This window comes from Dasypus novemcinctus, chromosome 21 (assembly GCF_030445035.2).
Source record: "Dasypus novemcinctus isolate mDasNov1 chromosome 21, mDasNov1.1.hap2, whole genome shotgun sequence".
Lineage (NCBI taxonomy): Eukaryota > Metazoa > Chordata > Mammalia > Cingulata > Dasypodidae > Dasypus > Dasypus novemcinctus.
The window spans coordinates 57,968,605-57,996,564 of NC_080693.1; the positions used below are offsets into that span (position 1 = coordinate 57,968,605).

Genomic DNA, 27,960 nt, shown 5'->3' on the forward strand with positions numbered 1-27,960 from the left:
TGAAACACCCTAAAAATTGTTGAGAGGATTACATGAGGTGAAACAGGTACAGTGACACAGGTAAAAGACATTTGGTAATCTCCGTAAATGCCAGCAACTATTATTAAAGGTGAAAGCACCCCGAAGAGTAAATGAAGATGTTGTTAACAGGGGAAAAGGTGAGGGGGGAAGGGGCGGGGTGGATGGGAATCCCCTATATTTTTGACATAACTTTTCTGTAATCTAAAACTTCTTTAAAAATGAAGTTAAAAAAAAAAAGAGTGAAGCGCTGCCCCTCGAGGTCCCCGGCTGGAGGTGGGAGGGCCCAGGCGGACTGTGGCGTGGGCAAGAGGAAACGCTGGCGTGTAGGGGTTGACACAGGAAACGTTAGGAACCCGTTCAGGGGCCAGCGCTGTGTGATAGGGAAGTAGAGGAGCTGGGGGTCTGGGCCCTGCTTTCAGGGTCTGGGGAGAGGAGCCGCCATGTCGGGCTCCGGGGAGCGCGGGCGGCTGTGGTTCGTGCTGGGAGGCCCCTGCCTGGAAAAGGCCTGGAGGGCTGGGCATGGTTCTGGTGGGGGGAGGCGGGGAGGCTTGGGGGTTGAGGGGCACTGAGGAGCCTGGGCCCCTGTCCTGACGTCTGCCAGGGGGGCCGGGTGTGGGGGCTGGGAGCCCCCTGCCCTCCCCTTCCCCTCTTCCTCTTCTCCTGGAGGAGGGACTGGGGCCACTGTCTGTGGCAAGGAGCCCAGGCCTGGAAGGAACGGAACTGGGCAAAGAAAGCCCTCTTCTGCCCAGTGCATTTGGGGGAGCTGGGGGCTGGGGGAACAGTGGGGCCTTTGTCCCTCGCCGCCGGGAATCTGGCCGAGGAGCAGGCCCTGGGTCAGGCTGGGTCCTCGGCGGGCAGGTCCCCTTTGAAGTGACCCTTTCACAGCTCGGCCCGGGACCCTGGGAGGAGAGTCGGCTTGGGGCGGACACGGGGGACGGCAGAGACCCCCGAGTGGAGGCGCGGGGGAGGGGAAGAGGCCCCGCGGGCCTGTTTGGGTGGGCAGGCTGGCGGGAGTGCGTGGGCCGGAGGAAGGGGCCGCGCCGGGCCTGCGGGAGCCGCCCGCCCCCGGGGGGGGGGGGGTCAGCGTAGGGAGGAGCCGGGTTCATTTTGGCCCTGTGCCTGGTTTCTATCAGTCCACAGCCTGATTTCTCTCTGACTTTGGGCTTCTAAAGTTGCTGCTGCTTCTTCCTTTCTAATTTCTTCAAAGTGGGTGAGAGCTGCTCAGAGAAGCTCAAGTGTGGACGCGAGACTTAAAGCCCTTGGTAAGAGAGATCTGGGCTATCTGGAGCTTTTCCTGTTCCTGAGAGCCCCCAAAAGGCGGGAAGGGGAGGCTGAAATAGAGACCCCCCCCCCAGAATTTCCCTCGTTCTCAAGGTGGAGGAAATACTGTATTGTTCCCCAAAAGAAGGGAGGGAGGGAGGAGGAGAGGAGCCAGCCAGAGGGCACTTCTTCATATGTTTCAGTTGCGGGGATGTGAGAGGGCACCCCTTCCCCCTGCCTCCCTATTTGACTTATGCAGAAACTGAGGCCTAGAGAAGCACCCCAAAGAGAGAGAGGCAGAGGGGAAGGAAGGAAGAGAGAATGGGAGCCAGGCAAGGAGAGAAGGGTCCTCGGCTGCCGCGTGGTGATCCGAGGGCAAAGGGGACCTGCCCAGAGCTCCGTCGGCGCTGACCCACGCAGTGCCTCGGAGAGAAGGAGGAGGAGGTGGTCGTTTCTGTTGCTGGGCTCCGAGTCCCAGCAGGAAAGGAGACTCTTGCGTATTTGAACTGAGCGGTGGACAGTGGAGCCTCTGGCAGCCCAGGGTGCACCCTGCCCCGTGTTCCAGTTCATCCAGGTCACGTCCCCAGGCCCCATCTCTCCTTGGCATCATGGCTCCCCGTGCTCGGGACTCTTCTAAATTTTCCTTTTCTCCTCCGGAGGTGTGGCCCCTGGCTCCTCCCCGAGAGAGGGAGGCCCGCACGCTCCTGGGCGCTGGTGGTGGTTCTGGTCCTCTCTGGTCCTCTGGTCCTCTCACTGGGACTGCAGAGCTGAGCCCTCATTAGCCTCAGTAGACCTTGGCACTGTGCCCCCCTGCCTTCTGCAGCACCTGGGTGGGGAGGCAGCTGGGTTTGGAGTCCAGAGCCCAGGAGGCGGTGGGCTGTGCATGAAGGGAAGGGGGGAAAGGCAGGAAATGGGGGCCACGGAACAAGACCCCCTCCCCTCCCCGCTCATATGTCCTTCCCCCATGGCTCCAGTGGCCTGGCCCCCCAATGCAAAGGAAAGTGTTGTCTGAGAGAACAAACATGGCCTCGGGGGAGGCTGAGGACATACTCAGGCTTGTCTGGAACAGAGTGTCCCTCCTGCCCTCTCCCTAATTTTGGCCCGGGGCAGGAGAAGACACCCTACAAAAGAGATGAGAGGAGAACGGATGTGGCTCAAGCGATTGGGCTCCCACCTACCACATAGGAGGTCCGGTTCCCGGTGCCTCCTAAAGAAGACAGAGAGCTGGTGCGATGGGTAGGCGTGGCAAACTGATGCAACAAGATGATGCAACAAGAGACACAAGAAGAAGAACATAATGAGAGACATAAAAGAAGCAGGGAGCAGAGGTTTCCGATGCTTCCTGAAGAGGACGAGCAAGACAGCAAACTGGCGCAACAGGCAAGTGCGGTGAGCTGATTGTGACAAGATGATGCAACAAGAGACTCTAGAGGAAAAACATAATGAGAGACTCAACAAAAAGCAGGGAACAGAGGTGGCTTATGCGATTAGGCACCTCCTTCTCAGACTGGAGATCCTGGGTTTGGTTCCTGGTGCCTCCTAAAGAAACAAAGACAAACAGACACAGCAAGTGCAAACAATGAGGGGGTTGGGAAAAATGAATAAAGAAAATAAATCTTTAATTAGAAAAAAAGAAATTGGAGGCTCAGGGCTTGGGAGAATCAAACATGGGCCAGATCTCAATGCAAACTCTGCCTTTATTCATTCTGCCATGGCTCCTTGCATGCCCCCTATGTGCCAGGCTATCTCTGTGGCTTTTGGGACCTGGGTGGAGAATACATAGCCCTACCCTCAAGGGTTTCCAGTTGAACTGGGGATACTGGGGTGTAGACCCACAGCAGTGAGTTACCTGCTGGGACAGGGGTCTGTCCAGGGTGATGGCGGCTTCCTTTTATTGGGCATCTACTATATGCCAAGTGCTATGAGGAGCCTACGAATTTATTGTCTTCACCATGGGCGTTTGAATGTTAATGTGGTCAGGAAGGTCTTAACAGGAGTTTAAAGTGGGAACAGGGAAACGGACTTTGGCCCAGTGGTTAGGGCGTCCGTCTACCACATGGGAGGTCCGCGGTTCAAACCCCGGGCCTCCTTGACCCGTGTGGAGCTGGCCATGCGCAGCGCTGATGTGCGCAAGGAGTGCCGTGCCACGCAAGGGTGTCCCCCGCGTGGGGGAGCCCCACGCGCAAGGAGTGCGCCCGTGAGGAAAGCCGCCCAGCGTGAAAAGAAAGTGCAGCCTGCCCAGGAATGGCGCCGCCCACACTTCCCGTGCCGCTGACGACAACAGAAGCGGACAAAGAAACAAGACGCAGCAAATTAGACACCAAGAACAGACAACCAGGGCGGGGGGGGGGGGGGGGGGGGAATTAAATAAATAAATAAATCTTTAAAAAAAAAAATACAAACAAATAAAGTGGGAACAGTCGCTGGGTAGAATTGCCGTGGGCATGGGTTGAGGACCTGGTGATAGGCTGCCTCCCTTCTCTCGGCTCTGTCTCCACGCCTGTCATTAGGCTGAGGCTCTTCAGTGAGACGCGCTTTGATCAGTTCTCATGGGCCCCCGTGAGGTGGCTGTATGTTCATAAATGGGAGAACCGAGACCCTTAGAGGTTGAAGAACTTCAGCCAAGGCCACTCAAAATCTGAATTAACTTGTCCCCCAGTGTAAAACTGGGTCTTTCTGAGTCCTAAGCTTGTCCCTGTGGCTGCCACTATAGTCCCTGACAAAGAGCCCGGCGGGGGGCTGGAGAGGCCCCCCCACGCCTTCCCCACAGGGGCTTGTGCTCTCCTTGGGTGGGCTCCTTTCCCCATCATCTCCACCAACCCCCACCACCGGATCTGGCCTCATCCTTGTATTTAATTAATTAAACAGCCTCTTTTCTAAAACCTCAAAAAGCAAAGAAGCAGCGAGCCTGGTGGACACCCCTGCGCACCCCTCCCAAGGACAGCTAAGCCTTGCGGCACAGCAGGGGACGGCGGCGCGACAGAGGGGGCGCGCCCAGTGCACGAGTGTGTCCTACTTCGCTGAGCCCCCACTGGGGGCAAGGGTCCTCCCGGTGCCGGCCTGGAGTCTGGGGTTGTTCTTGAGTGGGTGGGGGACCCCCAGGACCCCGTCCATCAGCACAGGCTGAAGACCCGCCTTCCCTGAGCCGCTCCAGCTCTGAGCGGGGGAAGCCTCACGGAGGGCGCGAGGCTTGAAAGTGTTTGCTGGGCAGACAAGAGAGGCTTGGAGGGCAGAGGGTGGGCAGGGCGCCGGGCACAGGCACCCAGCGAAGGCAGGGCGGCGTGAAACAGCCCGCCCCCTCGGGGCGCTGAGGAACGCGGGAGGGTGAAGAGGAGGCCGTTGCAGCCAGGAGGCCCGATCCGCGCCAGCAGCGTGGCGCCTCTGCATCCTGAGGCTCTTGGAGGCAGCGTGCCGGGGGCAGGTGATGAGGGCTGCAGGTGGAGGTGTGGGGGGTGGGATAGGAGTGGGGTACAGCGCCCCCTTCCTCTTCCTAGAAACAGGGAGTGCGGCTCTTCCCTTGACTGGAACGTCCTTCCCTGCTCTCTCCATTTTCAAATTGCTGTGCATCCCCCAAGGCTCTGTAAACTGGCTCAAGCACAGCTTGCTCAAGTGTATGAAGATCCCCTCCTCTGGTCGCTAGACTGTTAGCCCACGAGGGTAGGTGCCTGGTCTTGGTCACTGCTCTGTCTCCAGCTTCTAGACCAGTGCCTGGCGTGCAGCAGGACCGGTGACTGAATATTGTTGCCCAGTGGACTGAATGTGCCCATAGCACCTGACACTGCACTCTGAGAACCACTACCATAATCATAGGAGTACTGGTTGCAGCAAACGTTTATTGAGCGCTTCGGTTTATTGAGCACTGCTGTACTGAGCACTTTATACATGATATCTCTTCAATCTGCACAACAGGCCCATGAGGAATGAATTATCTCCATTTTATAAATGTAGAAATAGAGTTCAGAGAGGTTAGTAATTAGCCCGAGGACACACAGCCAAGAAGTGAGAACACCTTGAAATTCGCCGCCTCTTTTTTTGTTGCATGTCTGTCTCTTTGATCTTTATGAAATCACGTGCTGTTGTATTAATTTTTAGAAACTCTTTGAGGCCAGGGAAGGAACAAAGATGTGTTGAGCCACTCCTACCTGCCAGGTATTCAACAGAGTCCTCTTCAGAGCTCCACTTCCAGCCGAGGAGACTGAGGCTTGGAGAGGGAAGGGACTTACCCTGGGTCACCCAGCTGGGACTTGAACCCTGATCTAAGTCCCCTCTCCCCAGTCCCCGGGCTCCCCTAGAGCTGGGCTGCCAGATGCTGCCCGGGTGGTGGAAGAGAGAAGCTGGTCTTGAGGTTAGCTGACTTGTGACCCCAGTGTGTTTTCCACTGGGGTCACTGATGAGGAAAGGGGGTCCCAAAGCTGAAATGGGGACTGTAGTAATTTCCCAAGTGCCTGCTGTCCGGACATGTGGGCTCCAAGGAGGCGAGTGGGTGGTCAGGGTGCCTGAGGGGGCAGAGCCTGAGGGGGCCTTGACAGAAGGGGCGAGAGCCCTCGGGGCTGTGCGTGTGGGTGTCAGCTCTGGGGTGACAGGAAGGGACCTCCAGGCCTAGGACAGGCAGCGGGCACAAAGTCGAAAGTGTGGGCAGGGGTCCCACGCGCTGGCTGAGGGCTGGCGGCTTCTTGTTCAGTGCCCCTGCCACCCCTGCGCCCAGACCAGCAGGGATCCGCCAGTCAGAGACGATGCCCGCTGCTCTCCACCTGCGTGCCACCCGCGTGAGCGCACCCTTCGCCGCTGCCACTCAGCCTTGCCCCTAAAAGTGTGCCTGGGTCTATGCCCCATTCCAGGCCCCCGTGCGGAGCCTGAGTGGAAGGGATGGGGTGGGGACCTGTGGGGCGGGAAGGGCCAGCGGCGTGGCCAGCGCACTATTCCCAGCTCCAGGGCTGGCCTAGTTCACACGCTCGGCCTCCTTCCCCTCCTCCCTCCCCTCCCTCCTTCCTCTGCCTCCTCCCCCCCCTTCATTCTCTTCGCCAGTCTTCTGTGAAATCCAGGGATGTCTGAGCCATCCCATCGTGGCCAGGCCTGCACAAGGAAACTGAGGCTCAGAGAGGGGCGTGACTTTATGCAGTGCAGAGAGCGACTGGTAGCAGTGAGATGGCTAAGCGCCTTGGCCCTGCCAGCAGGCAGACCTGGGCTTGAATCGGGAACCCGCACTAGCTGGAGGGCGCTGAGCTAGTTCCTTAGCTTGCAAGTCCAGTCGGGGAAGCTTTTCAAGAGTCAAACTGAGACCTGGAGGAAAAGGGGCCAGTCAGAGGAGGATGGGGAGGGGAAGCTGTGTATAGGGTGGGTGAGCCCTGTGCGGGCAAGGGCTTGGCATGTTCGGGGACCCATGAGGAGGTCAGGTGACTGAAGCACGGCCAGCTGGGGGGAGGGGAGAGAGGACACTGCAGAGAGGACTGAAGCAGCTTCCCTTTTCTCCCCACCCTTCACTCTCTTCACCCCAACTTTCTGGCTCTGGTTCCTGCTGAGTAAGGGATAGGGGTACAAAGAGATGGGCAAAGATCTAAAGCAGACCTGGCCCCAGCTCAGCCCTTCCTGGGGTCTTTCTGACTAGAGGCTCATCCAGTCTTCAACATTCAGTAACAGGGTGCTGGGTGGCCCTCCTCTCCCGCTGCCGGGGCAGTGCCAGGGGTGGGGATGCAATTGCCAGCAGAGCAGGCACGGTTCCCCCCTTCCAGGACTCACAGCTCCAGGGGAAGGATGTCTATATAACCTCATAAATATATAGACACCGACTTGGAGAGTGCTGTGAGAGGGTACACAGGGACCTGAACTGATCTGGGGGTCAGGGGCGGCATCTCTGGGAAGGGACATTTTTTGCCGTTAGCTACGGGGTGGGTAGGGGAGTTCATTAGGGTGTGGGTTGGTGGGGAGGAGACCGCAGGAGCTGGAGAAAAGAGAAGGCATTCAGAGGCAGCATGTGCAAAGGCCCTGCCGCTGGAAGGGTCCTGCCCCCACAGGACAGAGGGGGAGGCCAGCTGTGGGTGTGCAGGCCAGAGGCACGTCCCACAGGGCTTGGTGGGCCTATTAGTGAAACAATCAGTCTGAATTTTTCGGGGCTGGAGGGGCGATGCTGGCTTGGAGCAGGGCACCGGGGGTGGCGAAGTAGGTGGATTCAGATGTTTGGGAAGTAAGGTCACTCGCTGATGGCTGGGATGCAGACCTGGGGCAGTCACGCCTCCCACTTCTTTGTTCCCAGAATGCTTTCCCAGCTTTGTCAGGCTTCATTTGTAGCTGAGGAAATAACAAAACCTGTGTGACCTTGAGTAATGACCTTGAGGTGACACAGAAAAAGGCCAGGACCTGTACCAACTGCAAGTGTGGTCCTGCCGACCTCTTGATGTTGAGGTGGTGACCCCTCTTCTCACTGCTTCCTCTCCCCCACCCCTGCTGCTCCTGTGGGGTAGCCCAGCCTTCCCTCCTCAGCACCGGAACTGGAGGGTGGGGGTGCAGCAGCAGGAGGCCAGGGGGGGAGCGTATGTTTGTCGCCCTTATCCCTAGAGACTGCTCTGCTGTTAAATGAGGCAACGCACGAGCGGTGTGCTTGGCGTATTGCAAGCTCTCCGCTAACATTAATTGCTATTGTGGCTCCTATCTTGCCCCATGGGGAGCCTGGCAGGACTGGTGAGGAGCGAGGGTCTAGGGACCAAGACGATGCCATCTGCCCTTTTCTGACCACAGAGCCCAGCCCAGAAAACCATCCCAGCTCCTTCATGGGAGGTTGTTTGTCCCTTCAGAGCCACCATCCCCTCCACCCCTCCAGCTGCCTCTGGGGCTTTGGGCTGGACTGGGCAGCAATTCAGTTCCCAGGCAGGGCCCAGAGAGAAGGGAAAGTAGGATTGACCTGGGTGGTTGGGCAGGGCTTGGGGTGAGCGGGTGGGTGGTTTCAGGGGTGGGGCTGAGAGCCTTTCGCAGGGAGCCCCATGTGCCCTGGGGAAAACTTTTGGAATCTGCTGAGACCTGCCCTGGGAAGGCATATGGTCTCAGCTTGACTAGGACTGAGCTGTCCCTTGAAAGAAACCAGTGATGCACCTGTTGTCTCTGCCCAGGTGGTCAGACAACAGTAAGAACTTCCAGACAGAGGTAGGGGACCACAGGGTGAGACATACCCAGACTTCTCCTCCAGTCCGCTATGATATGAGCTGTCCAGAGTGGGCTGAGGAAATGGAGATGACGATTTTGGAGAAGCCTTCATTGCAGGCATCTTCCTGCCTAAGGAGTGACTAACAGTCTAGTCTGAAAAGGGGTTCTGATCTTTCCCACTCCTCTCTGATTGATGGAAGACTCTTCCGAAGGTCCCACAGTCGCTCTGCCCTGCGGGGGACCCTTCTCCTCTGCCGGAGATGGAGAGGGGTGGTCCTGGGCCATGGTTGGGGATCCTGGAGAAGCGGGGTGGGGGTGGGGGGAGCACGTCCTGCCCCGTCTGGGCTTGGAGGGAGGCCTGCCGGGCCTGGGCCAGCAGGGGGCTCTGCTGTCCAGCGGACCCGCCCGCCTCCCTGTCTGACACACCACGCACTCTGCAGTGGGTGGCCCCTTGCTCTTGGAGTGTGCGCCAGGACAGGGCCATCCTGGTGTGTGCGAGCAGGTGGGGGCCTGGAAGCTGTGTGCGTGGGGTCTCTGTGACGTCTCTCCATGACCTGCAGGGCTCGGCGGGCTGGAATAGATGTGGGGTCCGGCTCAGGGGGTAGGACCCCATGCTTAGCTGGGCCTCTGCTGGGAAACCTCTTCAAGGTCCTGCCGCTCGGGATGCAGACTGTGCATCGGTCAGTCCAGCCTCCGACTAGACCCCTTGTCAATGCCAGGGGCCTACTTGGTGCAAGGTTCAGACCCCCCGGCAGCCTAGGACCTCCCCCTGTGGGGGGACCTCATGGGCCCCAAAGGGGCTCTGGGAAAGCACAATGAAGGGGAGGGGTGCGGTCCTCCAGGCAGGAAATGCTCAGCTGTCCTTGGCAACCTCCGTGGGCAGGGCCTGCGCTTGGGTAGTAAGGGGAGACCTGTTCATTTATTCCGTCTTCTTTCAACAAGTATTTTTGAGCTCCTGCTAGGTACAAAGCACTCTGGGAGGACCAATCCATTACTGAAAATTGGGCAGCCATTGACCTTAGGAAGCCCTCGGTCTGATGGGGGAGACCCAGGCCACGCTTCTGGGCAGTCAACATGGGCCAGGCCCTCTGGGAGACCCTGCACTGATGGGTGATGTTCTCAGGGAGCTCCCAGTCTGACGGGGGAGGCACAGCCCCTTCTCTCCGGGGAGTAGCTGGACAGGCCCAGAGACCAGGATGGCTACATAGAGGGCAAGTGTTGAGACAGTCGAGGGGCTGCTACGTGGAATAAATCAGGGGGTGGAGAGGGGATGTGGTGGGCCCCATCCCTCGCGGCCCGTCGTTGCCTGGGCAATAGCCCTGGTGTTTATTTTGTGGCTGGCTCCAGACTCACCCTTTTCTGCAAGTGCTCATTTCCCACTAGGAGAAAAGAGGCTCATCGCCTTCTCCCCTCCCCCTGGGTGTCCCTGTGGGGAGCTGGCTCCTCTGTGGGTGGAGGCCCTGCCAGCATGGCACCTTTGCTGTGCTCCTTGCCAGAAGACAGGGCTCTGGGCCTGTCGAAGCTTCTGCGATGGACAGGGGGACTTCCGATGAGTCCTCCCTGCTTGGGAGGAGTTGGGGTGCACCAGGAGAAACCTCGGGCTGGTGGTGATGATGCCCATGTCAATGAGTTCACCTGTGACTGTGCTGACCCTGGAGCGTCCGCATGTGTCACCGTGTGTCTTTGTGTCCACGTGGCCATGTGTCTGCCTGTCTGAGTGGAGTATGCCTGGGTGTGTGAGAGAGTATCTGTCTAAAAGGCAATCAGAACAACTCCTACTATGTGTTTAGGGTCTGTGTGCTAAGGTTTCTTTAATTTACTTAATCCTCCCAACAGCCTGTGAGGTCGAAATTAGTGTCATTGCCATTTGATTGGCGAGGAAATGAGGCCTCAAGGAGATGAAGTAACTCTCCCAAGGTCTCATAGCAGGAAGTGGTAGAATTGGGACTCGACCCCGGAGCCACGTGCTAACCCCCGAGCACTGCTACCATGGAAGGAACTTCCGGATTCTGTGCCATTTGGGATGTCTGGCTGTGGGAGCTGCTTCCCCCTGCCGCCTGACTGTCGCCCTCCTGTCTTCCAGCCTTCCTTGGCCCTTGCCCAGCTTGAGGGTGGAGAGGACTGACAACCTGCACCAACCAGGGAAGGGGAAGAGCAGGGGTTCTGGGGAGACCCTTTGAGCCAACCTCTGCCTGCAGGCCAGGCCAGGTGCAGGGTCCCCGGGTTGCCAGTGATGCAGGGTTATCTGCACATCGAGAGGGCTGGGGAGACAGGCTTGCTTGGCCAGCTCATCCACTTGGCCTGCTGTGGCATGCCAGGCGGGCACCACGCCACAAGCAGTGCTGGGAACCAGGCATCTGAATGGCAAAGGGTGGAGGAGGACCGAGGGGGCGGCTGCCCTCGAGCGAGGAGACTGGGGCAGGGGTCAGAGGCATGGGTGGGCAGGCACGTGCTGGCATCACATTGCCTGCATGCCTGGGTCGCCGGGACCGGCGGCGGGGTTCGCTCGGTCTGCGGGTGGTTATGGGTCGCTCTGCGTTAGGTGGCCTGCGATGCGTGTGTGGGGCCAGAGGCGCGTCACACCCGCAGGACGGTTCTCTTGGGGTGGGACGTTGTTTGTAAGGTTGTGGTTCGGGGCTATATTCTGGGAGGAGGCGCTAAGCAAGTCAGAGGAAGGAAGAGCAAATGGAATTGACCCTGAGTCCCTCTCTCTCACTTCCTGAGCTACTCGCCCTTCAACGGTATCAGTTTCCCTCTTTGTCATATCCCCTGACCTTCGGGCCCCAGGACACTCACCTCCCCTCTCCCCGTCCTGGTTGCTGGGCTCCTGCAGATGTCTGCCTCTTCAGCCCAGGCCACACTCTTGTGGAGTGGGCTAACCTGGGGGTCCCCCACCCCCGAGAGAGCAGTGTGTGGGGGTCTACCTTGGTGGGAAACCAGTGAAAGCAGCTAGCTCAGGCCCCAGTCTGGAGTTTGGGGACGCCCAGAGATCTCAAGAGCAGGGTCAGCACTCCTAGAAACACTGAGGGCAGGGTGAGACACTGAGGGGGTGTCTCAGCCCTGGCACCGCAGGCGCTCGAGGCACCATTACTGAGGGTAAACGAGAGCAGCAGACAGAGACGTGGGTCAGGGGTTAGAAGCCCTGGGATTGGGTCCCAGCTCAGTAAAAGTGAGGCCTTCCTGCATCTGTCAAGTGAATATAAAAGTAGACCCTGCCATCTCCAATTCTTAGGGGAAGGATCAAATGAGATCAAAGGAACGTGCTTTCCAGCAGTTCAGGATGATTTTCTCATTTGGAGAGGGGCCCCAGAGAAGACTGGATACCTTCCCCTGGAGGGGGCAGCCCCAAGTTCCACCCAGGGCCCTCGGGAAGATTCAGCTGAATGGAGTTTGCAAGCTAGACGGGAGGGAGGGGCTGTTGGGTGGTGTCATTCCTGATTTGGGGGGAGGAAGCCAGGAGGGTGTATGGGGAGGAGGGGACACACACATACACTCGTGCACACACACGCACACCCCACACGTGCGGCAGGAAGGCTTGGAATAGAATCTCAGCAACGCCTGGTATTTCCCAGCCTCGGCCCCTCCCCCACTGCCTTCTGGGGCCCACCCCACATTCCTTTCCCAGAGGAAATGGGGGGGGGGCTAAGAGGCTCTGAGGCCTGGAGGAGCATTTATCCAAACTATGTCAACCTTCGAGGCCCTACTGTGTGCCCCTACCTCCGGAAGTCCCTGAAGTGGATGGGAGGGGGCTTGTGTTGGAGGGGTCTGTGGCCTGCTTTGCTGGGCCTCGCTGCCCTGGCCAGGCGAGAGAGCAGGACATGGACATGGTGTATGGGCGATCACTTCCAAGGTCGCCACCGTCCTGCACCCAGAAACCCCATGCTGCGTCTCCACCTCTCCCCTCGCTGCAGCTCCCAGAACCCCGGGCAGTACTGAGGGAGGTGGCGCTTGGCCCAGGCACCCAGCAGTATCTTTTGGTCACAAGAGGCTCCATGGGGCAGGAGGCAGGAGAGCCGCTCCATCTCCTAGGAGGCAGGGCCTGGACTTGCAGCAAGAGGAAAGTAGGTGAGGCAGCTGAGGACATCCCCGTGGCCATTGCCCTCCACTTGGGGCCACCGAGCCAGACATGGCTGAGGATTTCTTAGACACTTCAGCAAGTCTGTGAAGGTCTGGCCTTGGCATGATAAGGAGGCAATTGCTTTGGAAGTTGTCTCCTGAGCCTCTCAGCAAGAGTTAAGAGTGGTCCTGACCCAGAATCCTGGGTTTTCTAGTGATTCCGGGGCTCGGGGAGGGGGTCCTGATGGAGACGCTTGTGTCCTGCTCCCACCCTCCCTACCCCCACTACAGTCCCTTCCCGCTTGCTCTGCCCCAAAGCCCTCCTGACTCAGCGCTGGTGGCAGCCTTGCTCTTCCCGTCCGGCTTCCGGGTGGGGGTGGGGGTCCAGCTCCTGCAAGGGGTGGGGTGGGGGGGCCAGCAAGCGGCAAACAGGAAACAGGAGAACAGGAGAACAAAACCGCTCCCTGGCTGACACCGGCCTGCGGCCCGGTCTTACCCGCACCCTTCCTCCTCACTTCCTTCTCCCTCCCTCTATCCTGCCCCACCCCCAGGGCCCTCTACTTTTCCTCCCTCTCCCCTCTCCCCTCCATCTCCAGTCCCCTTTCCCATCCCTTTGCTCCTTGACACCCCCCTGCCCTCCCCAACACATCTTAGTCACCAGCTCTCTTCCCCTCTCTGCCCCCCACCTCCCCTCCCCTTTCTTGATCAAGTACCTCTCACAGGGTCCCCCCTGGCTGTTCCTGGTCTGGGGCAGTGGGGGATGGGAGGTGGGGAAGGTGCTTTAGGGTTAATGACGGGGAGAAAGGGGGAGCCGACTCTTCTAGATTCTCCCTCTGGTAGCTGCCCACAGTGACACTCGGCCGCTTCCTCCTGGACTGCGGGCCTGGGCCGGGCCTGGGCTGGAGCTGCTCCCTCCACCCCCACCTCGCCTCCTGTCCTGAAGGGCTAGAATTGGGCAGAAGGTCCTAAGTTGGAATGAGGGCCTGGGATCAGAGTCCTGGTGCTGCCACAACAAACTGGGTGCTCTTGGGTGCCAGTTTCCTTCTCTGAAAATTAGATGGTAGGAATGCCCCAGGCCACGGAGAGTGGCTGCCGGAGGAGCGCACTGCTGTGGACAGTCAGGTGGGTAGACACGGTGGTGGTGCTGCTGCCACACCTACCAGCCAAGGCCTTGGGCTCCACCCAGGAAGGGGCCTGGAATAGAGAGAGCCAGGAAAGGGGAGGAGGACAAGGTCTGGCATCAACATGGGGCTTCCTGTCGGACTCACATAGGCGGGCTGGGGGGCTGGCTTGGGGGGACAAGCTCGGAGCCTATTGTCAGCTTCTTTGGTGGTGGCCTCTCTGGGCAGACTGATGGGCAAGGGGTCCTGGGGAGGATGGCCGGTCACACCTCCCGCCTTGGGTTGGTGGGGGCTCCACCTGCGACCTTGGGCTGCAACATCATAACTCTGTTGGGGGGGGATTATGCGAGTGGGTACGGCTCCCTGTGCGGGCAGTGCGCGTGCCTGAGTGGGGCATGGCCTGGGCGCGTGGAGAGCGTGCACCTGGCCCAATGTGCCACCTGTCTGCCTGAGCGGAGTCTGTGAATGGCTGTGGGGTGTGCGTGGGGTGGAGAGGGGAGTCCGGTATGCTTTTAGGGGCATAGTGCGCGTGCTTGTGAGTGTGTCTCTGTGGGTGTGGACATATGCGATGGGTCTGAAGTGTGTGCGCACATGGAAGGGTATCCACGTGCAATGTGAGGGAGATAGTGTGTGTTTAAGTGGAGGGAGTGTGTGTGGGTGTGTGAGTGTGCGGTGTGGGTGTGTGCAGGGTGGCGGGGTGTCTATGTGGGTGCCTCTATGCGAGGGACATGCCAGTGTGCGTGTCTTAGTGTATCTGGAGTGTGTGACGCTGGATGTGCGTGCATTGGTGTGTGCATGTGTGTGCTGGAAGGAGTGCAGTGTGCGCCGGCGGGGGCTAGAGTACGGCAGTTTGTGAGAGTGGGAGGGTGCCGGCGTGTGCGCGTGTGCCTGCCCAGCGGGGGTGTGGAGTGCCTTCGTGTGTGTGGGGGGGGCGGGGGGAGTGTGTGGGATCCGGGCGGCCGCGGTCAGGGGCCGCCGCGGTCAGGGGCCGCCCCGGAGGGGGAGGCGTCTGTCCTGCGCGACTCGCCGGCGTGTCGGCCCGGGCGCCTTCAGCCAGAAGGCGCGGGAGGCGCGGAGCCGCTTCAGCAGTCCTGTCGCTGTCGGCGCGGGCGGGGACCCCCAGGGCCCGCCTGCCGCCCCGGGCGCCGAGGACGCTGCCCACCGGGCGCCGCGGAACGGCCGCGGGCCCCCGCGCGGCGCGCCCCACTCCGGAAGCCGGGCCCGCGGCGCGCTGGGGTCGGGGCGGTGGCCGGGCCCGGGGGCCCCCATCGCCCGCGGCGCTGGACGTCAGCGCCGTGTGGCGCGAGGAGCGCGCGGGGGCCGGGGGCTGGCGCTGGGAGCGCGCCGTCGGCGTGGACTGCAGCGCCCCGGAGCCGCGCTGCCTCTGGCTGCCCTGCCTCGGCCACAGCGACCGCCGCGCGCCAGGGCCGCGCCGGGCCAGGGTGAGCGCCGCAGGGCTGGCGGGGCCGGGCCTTGACAGGGGGCTGGTGGCGCAGGCCTATGCCAGGGGCGGGTGGGGGAGCATCACGAGCTCCCTGCGTTCTTTGAGCTGTTCGCGCCCGGCAATCCAGAACCGATGGCCCTGGGGAGTGAAGTCGGTGAGGGGCTTCAGAGATGGGGGTGAGGGCGGCAGGATTTGTAGCTTGGAGCTTTCCCAGGGGTGCTGGATGACAGCCCCAGTCTAGGTTACCCAGATGTGGCCTCTGGTGGGCTCAGCCCTCTTGGTTTGCAGGCAGCAGAAGGATGGAAGGGATGCTAGGACATGTAGAAATCCTGGAGAGTTTGGGCGGGCAGGGAGCCTGCGTCAAAGCCAGGTAAGGGGACCACTGGGTGCAGCAGTGGGCATCACCCCAGCCTCCCCGGGGCATGGGACGTGGGACCTGCACGCAGGGACCCCGGGGTTTTCTAATGGGCAAAGGAAGCTGAGGGGCCGAATGGAACCCGGCAGGTGTGAGTGATCTGACGCTGAGGACCGGCAGGGCTGGGGCCCGGGCAGCGTTTCTGGTGTCCAGGACTGACCAGGCCGGGCTGGGGGCGTGAGTCACAGTGGACGCCATGCCCAGCGTGAACGCTGTGCTCCTTGCAATGGCCTCTTTATGCTCCCAGGGGGAGGAGCACAACTCCGGCGTCCTAGTTCCTGGTGTGGCCAGCCCACCAGGTGTCCAGGTGGGCCCTGGGGCCGGGCTCCGGTCTCCCACCATCAGCTGGTATTTTTGAATGTCTCTTTCTCTCCTGGCGGGAGGTAAGAGGTGGTTGGAAATACATCTGGGCCAGGAGAGCTTTAATCAGTTATGTCCCGTGTACCTCTGAGCCTCTCGCTCTTCATCATCCCCTTGCCCTGGTGCCTACATCAGGGAGGCAGCGTTGGGGTGAGTAGGTGTGAGTGAGCCAAATCCCCCCAATCTAACCTCCTTTCTTGTTCTCACTGCTGGTTCCTTCTCTGTCTCTGTACTCATCACCTTCCTCCCCATCAAGACGAAAGCGAGACCCAGTGTGGTCCAGGTCAGAGGGGAGGAGAGAAAACATGCACGTATAACAGCATGAGGGACTGATATTAAACTTAGGGAAGAACTTCCCACAGAGGAGATGCCAGATCTGGCCACTGATGGGGCCTGTGGTGTCTCCTCGTCAGGCAGGGGTATGGCAGCCGTGGATGGGGGGCCTAGGTGGAAAGGCATTGGGGGGAAATTGGAGAGAAGGAAAAGAGATAAGGGAGGGGGCGCCAGTAGGCCCTGGGTGAGGAGGGGGCCTGAGAAAGGAAGGCATGGCCACTGCCCTGGATTTCAGGCAGGCCCCCTGGGCAGCAGCACCCCGAGGCAGCTGGCAGCTCCAGGCAGGATGTGTGCCGGGGGAGGGGTGGGAGGCATGCGGGGACCTGTCCCAGTCACTTCTCGTCACTGGGGCAGCTGGTGGCTTAAACCTTAATCCGGGACACCAGCCAGACAATGGGCCCTGCAAACAGCCTCTGCTCTGAGCCTGGGTGGGAGGCGTGGAGGGGGACAGCCCACACTGGGGAGGGGCAGCGGCTTCTGGTGGGAGAGGGCAGTGTGGGTCCCCTGAGGCCCTCTTCTCCCCTATCAGTTCCTTGCCAGGTCAGCAAAGATAGGAAATCCAGGGGATTTCAGACCTCAGCAGAATTCCCAGAGAATTTTCTCCTCTGGGCTCCCAGGACTGTGGGAGTGTGGGGCTCAGCTGGAGAGGCCAGGCTCTAGCGTCAAGCGGAAGGAGCTGCGGGAACATCGATTCCCACCCAGGCCTCCTGGACCGGGGTCGTCCATTTTGTTTGAACCCTTCCAGGCCTGGGGAGCGCGCAGCCTCATCCTGGTAGTTTTCCATAGAGCCCGGGTGATTAGGACAGCCTCGCGCGCCTGCACCCTCCTTGCTCAGCCTCCTTTTGCCTTTTTACCTGGCGCTGTCCTTTGGGACTATATGAAGCAAGCCTGTCGCCTCTCTCACCTTTTTCTTAAATCTCCTGAGATTTCAGGATGTATCTCCTTCCCCAAGCCCACTAGGCTGCAGCCCAGCCTCCCACCTCATGCAGAAATCTAGCCTGGGCCTGGGTGCCAGCCTGGCTCCCTCTTGCTTCTTCCCCTGAAGTGTGAGCAGATGGAAAGATGGACAGACTTTAGTGTTAGTACCTTTGGGCAGCAAATGCTCTGCGCTTTCTCCAGCTGTGAGAAGGCAAAGGAGGGAGCTGAGTAGTCAAGAGGGAGCTCCTCACCCAGAACTGCGGAGCTTCTCTCCGCTGCCCCCAGCCCTTCCTTTCTCCCTCTCCTTAAGGCGCCTGCCTGGTGCCAAGGAGGAGGAAGGAGGCTGAGGACTGTCTCTGAGTGGGGGGCTTCTTTCTCCCCGAGGGGCTTGGATTAGGGACACCAGGTAGGCCAGGCTGCCTGATGTCGGGGGTCAGGGATCCCCAAGGGAGGCCTCCTGCCTTTTCCCTGGCTAGTGTCTGCCTTGGCCCCCTCTTCTCCAGGCTGCCTCCCCGTGTGTGAATCTCCCTTGCACCCTTGTCACCTGCTTGTCCTCTCTGTGTGTCCGAGATGGGAGCTCTCGCTCAGGCACTGTTTGGCCTCTTCTCCATCTTGCCCCCAGTCCCTTGTCTTCAGACACCTGTGGCCATGTCATTTTGGGGAATCTCAAGCATTTCAAAAGGTTGGCCCCAGAGGACAGAGTGTCCACCTCACCCCTACCCTCGGGCCGGGCTCCAGAGCCTCAGGGGGTCCCTTCTGTCGGCCGACGTGCACACTGCTCCCTGCTGCCTGTAGTCTCACCCTTGTTCTGACTGCTGCTCCTGAAAGATGCGTGTGTGTGCAAGGCCGTACATGTGTGTCTATCTGCATGTGTGTTCATGTCTGTCTGCAGACGTGTGCGTGTCTAGGTCTGCTGTGTACGAAACTGTGTGTGACTGTGCAACTGTGTGTCCATGTGTATGTGTCTGCATAAGTGTGCATGTGTGTGTGCATGTGTGTCTGTGTGCATATTTGTATGCTTGTGTGCATGCGAGTGCTTGTCTGTGTGTGGGCATCCTGTACAGGAGTGTGTGTGCCTGTGTGAGAGTGTGTGTGTGCTTGTGTGTTACTGTGCAGCAGGCAGGAATGAGGTCAGACAGCAGCAGGCACTTTCTGGGCAGGAAGGCTGTGAGTCTAGTGCCGGGCTTATAGGACATGCTCCGTGAAGGTTTGCTGCCCTAAATGGAATGAGCACCGGGAGGCAAAGGCATCATGAGGGGCTTGAGGGGAAGAGGGAGGAGGAAGAAGCTGTCAGACTGATGAAGGTGGGGGCGGAGGAAAGTCAGGGTCCGGGAAGGGTCCCTGGGCCCCGTGCAGCCTCCTCGGATCCGCTGGGCTGCAGGAGGGGAGCGGCCAGCTTGCAGATGTGGGATCGTGGCCATGCCGGCGCTAAGCCCTGTCTCCCTGTGTTCCCACAGCAGCCGCTGGGTCCGAGAGATGGGTGCTCCCCTGGGCGCCCCCTCCCCTGGCAGGGCCCGCGCACGCTGCTGCTGCACAAAAGTCTCCAGGATGGCTTTGGCTTCACCCTACGCCACTTCATCGTGTACCCGCCTGAGTCGGCCGTGCCCTGCAGCCTGAAGGTACCCCCCACGAGCTCACACTGTCCTGGCCGGTCTCCAGGAAGCATTAATGGATGCTTTTCCCCTCCATGGTCCTCTGGCCCCTCCCAGAGAAGCAGTCCTTCTTGGGGTCCAACCTGACACCTTCCTGCTGTGGCCTGGGGAGGAGGGTCACCCAGAGGCAGTGCCAGCCCTGGCTGGGCCCTTAGTGCCGTGTGGCAACCACCGTGGACACTGTCTTCTCAAGAGAAGGAAGGGGTGGTGGTTCAGAGCAAGGGGCCTTGAGGTGGGGGGCCGGGGTGCTTACCCCCCCACACACACTGGAACTCTTGAAAGTGACCGGCCTTGGAGGAGTGCCCCAGACCCTGCTCCACTGGCTAAGTTTCCCAGTGGGGCTTGCTGCCCCCTTCCCCTGCCTGAGCTCTCAGGAAGCTTGTCCTAACCCACCTCTGGGACCCCTGGAAAGAGCCGTGGGGCGGGATGAAGATCTGGGTTCTAGCGGATCTTGCGGCAGCCTCACCCCTCCATTTCTTCTGCTGTTACTTGATCCCTGAGGGCACTTCCAAGCGCTCGCTGGTGTGAATGTCACATTCTCTGAGCCCAGGAACCAGGGCTCGGTGCCCGGGTGCGAGCTGGGGAGGGGCTTCCCTGACAGCAAAGCAGGAGTGAGAGAAGCCACGCGGACCCCTGGCAGGAGCTGGCACTCCCCAGGCAGGGCCTGCTCCCCACCCCCAGCAGAGGAGGAGGTGGATTTATTAGGGAGCCCATGCGCTGCTCTTTCCCCTTCCCCCAGGGCTGGGACCAGCCTCCACAGCTGCTGGGGGTCTCTCCCTTGGGGACCTTGGTCCTGCCTACCAGGGCTGCATTGTCACTGTCCTTGTATGCCTCTGTATGCACCCGTGTGCATGGCATGCTGGTCGTGTGCACACCCGCGTGTTATGCAGTGCATGTAGGTATCTGTCAATGCATGTTGCGTGCACCTCTCGTGGCTCTGTCTCCTTGGCTGCAGCCGTGCCTAAGAGCGGAAGTGGGGGCTGATGGTGTGCGGGCACTGCCCCTTGATGCCCAAGGACACCAGTCCCCAGTTCTCTGGAACTCCCAGTCCTTCCTCCCTTGCTTCCTTGGGAGGTTCCTCTTCCCCAGCGCCTGTCACCTTCTCGCAGGAGAACCTGCTGAGGGGGACGGTGGCAGAGGCAGTGTGGGTGGTGAAGGCTGGATGGTGGACCTGCCTCAGAGACACCTTGCTCACATGGGCCTGGAGGACCCCTGGCCCAAGGCAGGAGACCCCGCCCTCCTGCTGCCGGGAGCCCACAGGGAGCTCAGCCGTCCCAATGCGGCCGTTGCTGTGCCACCCACTTGCTGTGCTGTCGGCTTGTGTCAGTGGCACACAGAGTGGCACACACCCCAGCAATGCCCAGTGGCCTCTTTGGGGCCCACCCTGTCCTGGCTGGGGTACCGAGGAGTCCTGGGCTCTGGCACTGGCCTGCCACCACCCCTCTGGGTGATCTTGGACAAGTCGTGGCCTGTCATCTGTAAAATGGGTCTATCTGCGGAGGGAGCTAGAAGAGAGGATATCAGAGTTCCTCCAGCTCTCAACTGCCACCTCCTGCCGGCTAGTCCTGCCTCTCTGACCTTCTCGTTTCTCTCATTCCTAGTTTCTCCCCAAATCCAGTGCCCTCCCGCTTGTTCACCAGGATGATCCCAGCGGCCTCTCATGGGTTTCTTTGGCTTATTTCCCCCCCTGTACCTAGCAGCCAGAATCTTCTTCCCTAAGTGGTATTTTCGCATCCACTCTTTCCCACTCAGGAACCTTCACTGGCTCCCTCTTTCTCTCTTTTCAAACCTGAAAGTTTTACAATGTCTCCTTCTGCCTCTTGCAGATACTGACTTTCTCCATGAGCTCAGCTGATCCAGCCTTCTGTGTGCTCGCTTGTTCCTGTCTGTCTGCGCATTCCATTCCCTCACCCAGGAGGCCTTCCCGCCACCTTCAAACTTGACTTAAAGATCCCCTCCCCCAGAGGGACTCTAATCAGTCCCTTTCCTTCCCTTCTCTTCGAGCTGATAGTCACTGCTCCCACTTGTCACATCTGCTGATCCGTGTTTGCTTCAGTCTTCTGTGTGTGCCAGTGCCTCCATCAGGCCACAGCTCCCCAAGGGACGGGTCATGGGACCCCTATTGGAGTGGGGGGGAAGAGCTGAGGGGGGGTGGGATCCATGCAGCAGGAGGGGGGTCCACACTGCTGCGGAACGTGGCCTGAGTCCCGATGCCCCAGCTGAAGTACCCCGCCCTGCCCCCTGCTAGGCCAGGGGAAGGAAGATAAGGGAGAGGCTGCTGGGTGGCAGGATTGTCACGGCACCGCCCTGGGGTAGCTGCCCCCGACGCTGCCAAGGCCCACACCCACCTCTCTGCCCCTGCAGGAGGAAGAGAATGGAGGCCGAGGAGGAGGTAAGGAACGGCGAGGACGCGGGGCTGGGCCGCCTGGCCTGGTCCTTCCAGCCCGCCTGTGTCGTGCTGGTCTGAGCCCCAGCCCCCACTCCGTCCTGTCTCTGCTCTTTGTGCGTCCTGCTTTGGCTCACTCCGGCGTCTCGCCCTCGCTGGCTCTCTTGCTCCTTCCTCACATCTGCCTCCCTCTGGGTGGGGCTATGCTGTAGAGGTTGAGGAGCTGGGGCAGCCCACACGCCCTGCCCTCCAGGGGCTCCTGACCTAGACCAGTCCACGGAGGGCGCGCGCAGGCGGTGGAGCTGAGCAAGGGCTGCCCCTGGGGATAGGGAAGGTGGGATCGTGTAGGGAGGAAGAGGGACCTGAGGCCTCAGGTGCGAGCCTGCGTGCCCTTGCCGTCACCTTGCTGTCCCCAAGGGCCATCCTTGGGAGTATTCAGGGCAGAACTCCTTGGCAGGCAGCCTTCCCGCTCTGCCAGGGGCTTCCCTGGGGCAGCAGTGGGGGCGCTGCGGGGAGGGAGGAGGCGGCTGACCTGGAACCCGCCTGAGTGCCGGGGCCACCCGTGCTCGGCTGCGGCCCAGGCATGGGGTCTGACGTGACGCCGCCACGGCGCCCTCCCAGGCTGCGAGCTGGGGGTCCAGGCCCTCCGCTGTGAGCTGAAGTCTCTCTGCAGCCCTCCCCGGATCTGGGGTGTGGACACGTCTCTGCGTGCGGCCCTCTCCCACCATGTCTCGTCAGGACTCGGTGCCCGCCTCTTCTGTGGCACCCTTCCCCTTGCCTCGTAGTTTTCTTTTCCTTTTGGGTTTGCCTCCCCAGTGGGCAGTGAGCTCCTGGCGCTTCGTGCCCATGCTCCTGGCCCCGTGCTGGTCCGCGGTGGGCGCTGCGGGGGTGGCTCTGCGTGCCTGTGCCGGTTTCCGCTCTCCCAGGGTGTGTCCTCTTTGCTCCTGTGCATCCACGGGTCTGCACCCGGTGTCCCCGCGGCTCTGTGCATCTCTTTGTGTCCGGGCGAGTGTGATCATGCTCTGAGCGTGTGTCCCCTGTGTGTGTAGCTGTGCGTGGGTGTGACCTTCAGCGGCCACCCCCAGCTAACCTGGCTGATGCCCACCAGGACCCTCCCCCCGGCACCGCCTGGAGCCCATGGATACCATCTTTGTCAAGAACGTGAAGGAGGACGGCCCTGCCCACAGGGCGGGGCTGCGCACAGGTGAGCTGGCCCAGTTTCCCGGCTCGCCGCACCCCTCTGGCCTCTTCTCCCTCCCCTCTGGTTAGATGAGATCCGGGGATCTCTTGCTGCCCCGCTGTCACCCATAGCTGGCACAGGAGTTCCAGGTGGGGCTGTTGACACGCCGGGGCCCGCTCACAGGGGTCTGCCCTTGTCCCCAGGAGACCGGCTGGTGAAGGTGAATGGGGAGAGCGTCGTTGGGAAGACCTACTCCCAGGTCATAGCTCTGATCCAGAACAGGTGAGGGCCCCGGCCTCCCCGCCCCCGGACGGCTCCCAGCCCGCCCTGTCCCTGCACGCCCTGCCGGGCCCTGGGACCACCCCGGCCACCAGGATCCTGTTCTCCCAGACCCTGTTGTCTCAGCGCCGCCTGACCTTCTGCCCTGTCTCTGCAGTGATGACACTCTGGAACTCTCCATCATGCCCAAGGACGAGGACATCCTCCAGCTGGTGAGTCCCACTCTGTGTCTGAGGTGTGTGCTCTTGGGGGGGTGGGGGTGACACTCCCCGCCGGCACCTTCAGGCTGGTCCCAGGGGAGTCTGGGGACACCAGCTCGTTGCCCAGTCGGTGATGCAGGTCCGTGCCGGGGCTGGGGCCGGCTGTTGCTCCACGAAGGCGTCGTCTCTGTGCTGGAGGAAGGGGAGGCCCTGGGCAACCAGCATTCCTGCAAGGGTATCTGGAGGAAGGTGGCCCCGAGGGCCCTCCAGGCTGGCACATTCTTGTCTGCTCCCATGGGAGATGCCTGTTCCCCACACCCCCTCCCTGCTTGGCCCCGAGCAAGTGTGCCTCCTTGCACACTCCTGTACACATCACATAGCCCCACAGCACAGTCAGCCCCGCCACTGCCACGCTCCCGTTCACACAACACACCATGCACATGCGATACACAAGCAGGACACACCAGATGCACAGCCACACAACAAACCGCACAGTACTCCCCCATCACGTGGCACGTCAAACCACCGCAGTGTGCGACAACACACACGCTGCTAGACGCACCACGACAGGTGCGTGCTGTGACACAGACAACCCCCTGCTCCACACAGGCCTGCAGCATCACAGCACACCACAATCTATACGCTCACAACCAGCAACTCAGCAACACACTCACCGACATCTCAATTCCCCACAACAACAAATGCTCACAAACCCAACAGCCGGTCACAACACAGCGCAGACCCCCTGCGTTCTCCTCACCACACTCACTCCCTGGCATTGCAAATGCTCGCTGTTTTCACCCCACACCTATGCCTGCAAACGTCACACAGGCCCCGGCACAGCACGGGTGTGTGCGTTAGTCTGACATGCCGTCCAAGCCCCGCCACGGGCCCCTCTGCACACCTAGAATCCAACACCCGCCCGCCACACGCAGCCAGGGCACCAGCACAGACGGCGTTCCCTCCTCGCACGTGTGCCTCTGTGCTTGATATCACACACACTCGCACACACAAGCTTTTGCTCCCCCTCCGCGCTCTTCCAGCCCACCCTGGCCCTGACCCAGAGCAGCCCAGGGCAGCCCTGTCTGCCCCGTGCCCAGCGCCGTGGTCTCATGGGTCCCGGCCAGATGCCAGTTTGCCGGCCCCTGAGGTCACCACCCCCAGGGGAGGGCCGAGGGCCAAGCCCGGGAGGCCCTGGGAGCCGCCGCGCTGGCTTCTGCCCCGCGTTCGCATAATCACCACCATCACAGCGCTGTGCTTGGCGCCATGCCCCTCGGGGAACCTCCGCACCCCCCCACCTTGCTTGTCCCCTGGCCCTTCCTGGGGAGGGGGAGGTCAGGACGGGGGCCGGCTGACCCTGAGTCTCTAAGGCCTGGCCCGTGCATCTCCCCACCAGGCTGAGGCTAGGCGAGCTCCAGAGGGGGGTGACAAGGCGGCGCCCGGGGTATCCCACTCTCCCAAGCCAGCAGGGGCAAGGAGCGCGCAGGGCGGTGGCCTCGAGCCCGGCTGCCCTAGCTCGGTGGGCAGCTGGCCCCAGATGTCAGCATCTGGGGCCCGCTTCCCCCTCCGTCCCCGGCTGGCCAGAGGGTGGGGCCCAGGCATTCCTGTGGTCGGCAGCCAAGGCTGGAGGCCAATCGGGCCGCGGCAGCTGCTGACGCCACCGCCGACGCGCAGAGGCCCTTCCACACCCATCCTCCCCTCCCTCCTCCTCCTGCCAAACGCGAGAGCCGGGTGGGGGCCGGGGGGGCCGCAGGGAGGGCAGCCGAGGGGGACCGGAGGCCGGCCGGTGCGCTGGGCCCCGGGGGCACGTGGGGGGCAGGAGGAGCGGAGGCGGGCAGGAATGCTGCCACCGGGAGCCGGGAGCCGGGGCGCTGGCAGGATGGCAGGAGGGAGAGGTATGTGAGCGACCCGTGTGCGCGGGTCCGCGGGGGCTGAGGGTGTGCGGGGGTGTGGTTAGCGCGTCCTCGTCACATGATGTTTGTGCCGGCGACTGGAGGTGTCGTTATTTGTGTGTGTGTGTTTCATTGTGCTCAGTGCTCTGTGTGTCTGGGTGTGTATTTCACTGTCTCCCTGTGTGTGTGTGTCTGCTTTCACCCTCCCACCCTCCGATACTTAGTCCTGAGATAGACGCCCTGGGCGGCTCATCAAGGGCCGGCCCGGGCCCAGGCCACGGGGCCGCGGTCCCTGGGGGCCGCCTCCTTTTTTGGCGTGGCCTGAGCACTGGCCCTGTCACTCCCCAGCGATGCAGCGCCAGCCTCAGCTCCCAGCGCCAGATTCCAGGCCTGCGGTGGTGGAGGGTGGCCCAAGGCCCCTCTGCCAGCGCCGGCCCCGCCTCCGGGCCTGGCCTGGAAGGAGCAGGAGGTGGGCAAGTTCATCCTCAGTGGCCCTGGAGCCAGTGTAGGGAGGGACAGCCGGCTCTCCCAGCCTCCGCCCACGCCCGGCCCACCCCACCCTGGACTCACACTCACCCAGCTCCTTCCACGGCATCTGCCACCTGGACTGGTCTCTGGTGAGGTTCCCAGCCCCGCCCCAGGGACTGTGGGCATCGTTGGCTGTTCGGGAAAAGGGCAGGGAGGAGGCTGCGGCCAGGGTGAGGAAGGGCCCCAAAAACAGATATTGGAATGTCTGTGGCTGAAGGCAGTCCTTGTTCCGAGTCTTAGAGAAAGCAGGCAGAGCCTCGTAGAAGCCAGGCGGAGGCAGCCCAGTCTCTTAAGTCTGTGTGTATGTGTTGGAGTCGCAAAGGCCCCCTACTCTTTGTCTTCCCCCGAACTCTCTGGAGCGCAGCCCCCACCCCCCACTCTCCCCATCGGTCCTCTCCCTTCTGGCTCCTTCCGTGGGGTCCACCTGTCCCGTCTGGTGGTGCTGTTGGCGCTCTGCTCACCTGCCTCTGTTTCTGGGCAGGCCTACTCCCAGGACGCCTACCTGAAGGGGAACGAGCCGTATTCGGGAGAGGCCCGCAGTATCCCAGAGCCGCCTCCCCTCTGCTACCCCCGCAAGACCTACGCCCTGCCTGCCCGGGGCCCTGCCTGGGTCGCTATGGTGCCTGAGCCCCTCTCAGCACTGCCCGGTGACCCTCGGAGCACCGCTGCCTGGAGCGACCCAGGGCCCTGTGTCCCCGCTGCTGCCCGCGCCCATCTGGATACCCCTTCTCCGGGCATGAGCCAGCCCCGCCCTAGTCCTGGTGCCTTCCCCCGCCTCCCCTCAGAGCCCCGGACGCCCCGTGCCTTCCCGGAGCCCGGCAGCCGGGCGCCCCCCAGCAGGCTGGAGTGCCAGCAGGCCTTGTCGCACTGGCTGTCGAACCAGGTGCCGCGCAGGGCCGGGGAGAGGCGGTGCCCAGCCATGCCTCCCCGGGCCCGCAGTGCCTCCCAGGACCGGCTGGAGGACGTGACTGCCCACCGCCCGTGGCCCTGCTCCACCTCCCAGGATGCCTTGAGCCAGCTGGGCCAGGAGGGCTGGCACCGGGCCCGCTCGGACGACTACCTGAGCCGGGTGGCCCGCTCGGCCGAGGCCCTGGGGCCCGGGGCACTCGTGTCGCCCCGCTTTGAGCGCTGCGGCTGGGCTCCCCAGCGTGCATCCGCCCGCACCCCTGCTTGTCCGCCGCGGGACCTGCCAGGGCCGCAGGCCCCACCCCCGCCTGGCCTGCAGGGCCTGGACGACATTGGGTACATCGGGTACCGGAGCTACAGCCCATCGTTCCAGCGCCGGACTGGCCTCCTGCACGCACTCTCCTTCCGGGACTCGCCCTTTGGGGGGCTGCCCACCTTCAGCTTGGCCCAGTCCCCCGCACAGTTCCCACCGGAGGCCTCCGAACCGCCCAGGGTGGCCCGGCCAGAGCCCAGCGCCCGGGAGCCTCCTGCTGAGGATCGCCGTGACCAGGTGGTCCTGAGGCAGAAGCCTCCGACGGGCCGCAAGGCCCAGCCGCCCCCCGCAAGACAGGGGAACCTCGGCTTCGGGGATGAGCACCCAGAACCGGAGGCCAGCAGGCGAGGGGAGCGCCTGGGCAGGAAGGTGGCCCCTTTGGCTGCTACCGAAGACTCTCTGGCTTCCATCCCCTTCATCGGTGAGTGGTGGTGCAGGTGGTCTTCTCGGGAGGCTCGGCGTCCGTCCCCGTTGTGCCCACCCACCTGTCCACTGTGGGAGCTTTGGGCTGGCAGCTAAGAGCATCCTGTTTCTCTGTCCGTCTGTCCATCCCTCCATCCATCTCTCCATCCTTCCTTCCTTTCTTTCATCCTTTCTCCCATTCATTTATCTTCCCGCCATCTTTCCCTTTGCCTTTCCTCCTTCCCTCCCTCCTTCCTTTCTTCCTTCATGGTTCCTGTTCCTTCTTTCAGCCTCTCTTCCATTCTTTCTTTCATCCTTTGTTCTTTCGTCCTTTGTTCCTTCCATCCACTCTCTGCCCCTCCAGCAGGCTCTGTGCTAGGTCCCTGCTCACATGGAGAGCAGGGGAGACAGACAGTCAGACAGAAACAGTCTGGGGGCCGGGTGTGTGACGCAAGTCCAGGAGCTCAGGACTGGGGTGTGGGAGCCGAGGAGAGACTCTCGAGAAAGGACATTTCATCTAAGCCCTGACGGAGGAGGGCTCCCTGGGGGAAAGCACTGCAGGGAGAGGGAGCACAGCAGGCGCAGATCCCGAGGGGAGAGACCGGCGCTCCCCGCTCCTGAGGGCGGAGGCAGCGGCCCAGGGCTTGCCTTTGAGTAGGTGTTGGGTAAGGGCGAGGCGAGAGTGGGAGGCCAGGAGACTGCCTGACCTCTGGCCTGTGTGGAGGGGGTGCTTCACCCCAACATTGGGGGTGGGGCAGGAGGAGCAGGAAAACCTTAGGACCGTTGACCACGAGGCGTCTGCGAAGCTGCGGGCTGGGCTGGGGCTTGGAAGACTGAGATGCAGGATGACGGGACTGGGAGCCAAGGGCTGGGAACTGGAGCAGGGACCCAGCCCCTTCTCTAGGGAAGAGAGTCCGAGGGGCGGTACTATGCCTGCTCGCAGGGAGCTCGCCGTCTGCCGGGAGACAGTCCCTGCCCTCGGGGGGCGCCCAGTCTGGTCCTGGGGGGGAGCAACGGCCTCTGGCCTCAGAAAGTCTGGCCTGAGGAGGGCGGCTCAGCCCACTCTGGGGTCCCCGGGTGTGGTGGGAGAGATCCCCTGACCACCGCCTGGGGCGGCCAAGCCACCCTTGGCAATGGGCGTGGGCCCCGGTGGGCTTGGG

At 61.7% G+C, this 27,960-nt stretch overlaps 1 protein-coding gene across 2 annotated transcripts in view; it reads left to right on the forward strand.

Annotated features, from left to right (window-relative positions):
* Positions 1–27,960, forward strand: part of ARHGAP23 (Rho GTPase activating protein 23) — a 75,121-nt gene that overhangs the window by 4,640 nt on the left and 42,521 nt on the right. For both annotated transcript variants that reach the window (XM_058284100.2, XM_058284101.2), the window contains exons 2-7: positions 18,520–18,681; positions 21,079–21,106; positions 22,209–22,304; positions 22,484–22,562; positions 22,717–22,771; positions 25,661–26,819. In XM_058284100.2, the coding sequence (XP_058140083.1) occupies positions 18,520–18,681; positions 21,079–21,106; positions 22,209–22,304; positions 22,484–22,562; positions 22,717–22,771; positions 25,661–26,819 (1,579 nt within the window). The remainder of the gene's footprint in view (positions 1–18,519; positions 18,682–21,078; positions 21,107–22,208; positions 22,305–22,483; positions 22,563–22,716; positions 22,772–25,660; positions 26,820–27,960) is intronic.